Source organism: Musca autumnalis, unplaced genomic scaffold (assembly GCF_047663935.1).
Source record: "Musca autumnalis isolate F117 unplaced genomic scaffold, ASM4766393v1 scaffold_1, whole genome shotgun sequence".
In the NCBI taxonomy this organism is placed as follows: Eukaryota; Metazoa; Arthropoda; class Insecta; order Diptera; family Muscidae; genus Musca; species Musca autumnalis.
The window spans coordinates 173,701,258-173,704,088 of record NW_027411644.1 but is presented as its reverse complement, the minus strand read 5'-3'; the positions used below and the strand labels follow the sequence as shown (position 1 = coordinate 173,704,088).

Genomic DNA, 2,831 nt, shown 5'->3' with positions numbered 1-2,831 from the left:
GTTAAGTTGTCATCGCCATTAATTTGGAGATGAAAATGGCGGAAATGTCAATGATTTTCTTGAAATTATGCAAAAGTAGTTCACAGAAATGTAAAGCAGAATAAACAACTGCTTTTATTTCATAAAAATTTTAAAAAAATACATTTTATTTTACCGGAAAATGTGTACTGTGACTACGGACTTACTTTCTTACACACACATAACCCAAAAGCAGCGAAATTTCTATTTATTTCAATGGATTTCATGTTATGGGTTTTTATTCCGATAATATCGATAGGAAAAACTATCTATCGATATTGAATTTTTAAATAATAATCGATATTATCGATAGTGCCATCGATTTTTTGCCAGCTCTAATGCGTGTCGATGCATGATAGTGTTTGCCAGCTCTATGGCAAACCATCGATATTCCCAACATTAGATAATTTCGATATAATGTTTTAAAATATCGATTGCTATCGATATTATCGTTAAGTTGTCATCGCCATTAATTTGGTAATGAAAATGGCGGAAATTTCAACGATTTTCTTGAAATTATGCAAAATTAGTTCGCAGAAATGTAAAGGAGAATAAACAACTGCTTTTATTTTTTAAAATATGTAAAAAATAAATTTTATTTAACCGAAAAAAGTGTACGTGTTACTACGGACTTACTTACAGCGAAATTTCTATTTATTTCAGGTTAGGGGTTTCTATTCCGATAATATCGATAGACAAAACTATCTATCGATATTGAATTTTTAAATAATAAGCGATATTATCGATAGTGCCATCGATTTTTTGCCAGCTCTACCCAATACCCTATCTCCCCGATAAACAGACAATTGCCGCAAGGAAAATTGCCTAATGAAAATATGGACTTAAATCATTCTGAAAGACTTTCAAGAAGAAGAAGTTGAACATATGACAGCTCAGCTCAACTTTGTAAACATTTTCTTCATATAAACAAAAATATACTTGAAATTTAGCGTTAAAAAATAAAACAAATAATATGATTGGTCCAGCAACAACAAAGGATAAGTTGTTAAAACTTATGTCGGAAAAAGAAAATTTGGAAATACAAATTAATGCATATGGAAGCGTGTTGGTGGAGGTGAGAAAATAATTTAAATCTTCCAATAATATGATTGTGCAATTTTTCGAATACTTATCCATACTTATTTACCACAGAATGATAATGTCGGTATGCATGGGCCGTTAGTGGATGCGGAAGGATTTCCGCGCAATGACATTGATATATATAAAGTTCGTCAGGCCCGGCAACAGATAATTTGTTTACAAAATAATCACAAATCTCTGATGAAATCGATTGAAGAACTAATGCACCAACTACATGCTGAAACCAGACAAAATGAACAACAACAAATAACACAGCAAACTTCGGAATTAAATATTAATGGCAGTTCATCCAGTGAAAATTCTGAGGAAATGGATGCTTCGGTAAATGGGTTAAGACCTTTAATACCCATTGTGAAGATAACACATGTTGATGCTGGATCACCCGCGGAAAGAGCGGTAATATCAGAGAGAGATAATTGGGTTTTTTAATATTTATGTATATGATTCGTTCTACATTTCCAGGGTCTTCGTAGCCAAGATAGGATTGCTGAATTTGGTACAGTTAATGCAGACAACTTTAACAAACAACTATCAACCATTGGAAATGTTGTAAGCCACAAACGCGACCAAAGGATACCATTAAAGGTTTTACGCAACAATGAAATTCTTGATATAATATTAATACCACAAAGATGGTCGGGCAATGGTTTATTGGGTTGCAATATAGTCCTGGTTGATTAAATTGATAATTCGTGTGTTTTTTATAATTTCATAAGAAAATATGTATTTGGAACCATAAAAATTATATTGTATAACTGTCCCTAAAATATTTCTCAAAAATGTTGTAAAAATTCTGGTTTAATTTGTAAAGATTCTGTAAAAAAAATCAAATATTTTCTAAAGTTTTTTGATATTTTGACCTTTAAGAACCGATCATAGAAATCTCAGATGTTCCAGAAACTTGTTTACTAAAATCTTTGCTTTATTATTGTGGTTGATTTCTTTTTTGAATTTTGAATGGCTTAGTTTGTATGGAGCAGAAACCGAAAAAGAGAATAAAAATCAAATTTGTTTTGCTTCGGCTGACTTCCGTATCGTGAAGTATTAGTTCCTTAACGCCGTCTTCATCTTCTCTGTTATCGTGCACTCCCTGTGGAGCATAGGGCCTGAACCATCCTTTTATATCGAACTCTGTTGTGCGATGCTTCCATGAATAGTTTGCTGCTGTGTAGTTCTACGTCGATCGACCTTCTCCACGATTTAGCCCGCCTCTACCCTGGGGATTCCAACGAAGCGCTTGACGAGCAATGTTTTCGGCAGGTCTTCTAGTCATTTCCGTTGACAGAACTCAACGGTACCTGCAATTTGATATGTGATATTGAATAGTTAGTTCAGGGGGGTTAGTCTGTATTGCGATGCGAGATATTTGCGTTAAAGCAGGATTTTGACATGGGCTTTTGTATTACAGATTGCGCTGATGCCAGAAAGGAAAATGGAACAATAGTTGCGAAAACGAAAAGGCATTGGAGACGCATTTATTTCCATACGCATCGCAATAGAGAGTAACCTCCCATCATTCCGTATGCGGTTCGGACACCAACAGCCCTATTCTGAACGCATGGGAGTTGGGAATTTTTTCCCATTCCCACATTTTCGTATTCTGAATAAAATTTTGTGGGAGTTTTTTTCCCATTTCCCATCTCCCCTCATTCTGAATGAAGTTCGAATTGGGAATTTGTTCCCATGGGAAAAAAGTATGCATTCTCTATCTT

At 34.3% G+C, this 2,831-nt stretch overlaps 1 protein-coding gene across 1 annotated transcript; it reads left to right on the top strand.

Annotated features, from left to right (window-relative positions):
* Window positions 1–816: 816 nt before the first annotated feature.
* LOC141390961 (26S proteasome non-ATPase regulatory subunit 9) lies at window positions 817–2,171 on the top strand. Its single transcript, XM_073963885.1, has 3 exons — window positions 817–1,093; window positions 1,171–1,515; window positions 1,582–2,171. The coding sequence occupies exons 1-3, from the start codon at window positions 992–994 to the stop codon at window positions 1,798–1,800; spliced, it is 666 nt and encodes a 221-aa protein (XP_073819986.1). The 5' UTR covers window positions 817–991; the 3' UTR covers window positions 1,801–2,171.
* Window positions 2,172–2,831: the final 660 nt, after the last annotated feature.

Excerpts from the sequence above, each read along its gene's own strand:
- LOC141390961 (XM_073963885.1), top strand. The coding sequence starts at position 992 with ATGATTGGTCCAGCAACAACAAAGGATAAGTTGTTAAAACTTATGTCG. Across the intron at positions 1,094-1,170 it reads ATGGAAGCGTGTTGGTGGAG|AATGATAATGTCGGTATGCA; the intron begins GTGAGAAAATAA and ends TATTTACCACAG. Across the intron at positions 1,516-1,581 it reads GATCACCCGCGGAAAGAGCG|GGTCTTCGTAGCCAAGATAG; the intron begins GTAATATCAGAG and ends CTACATTTCCAG.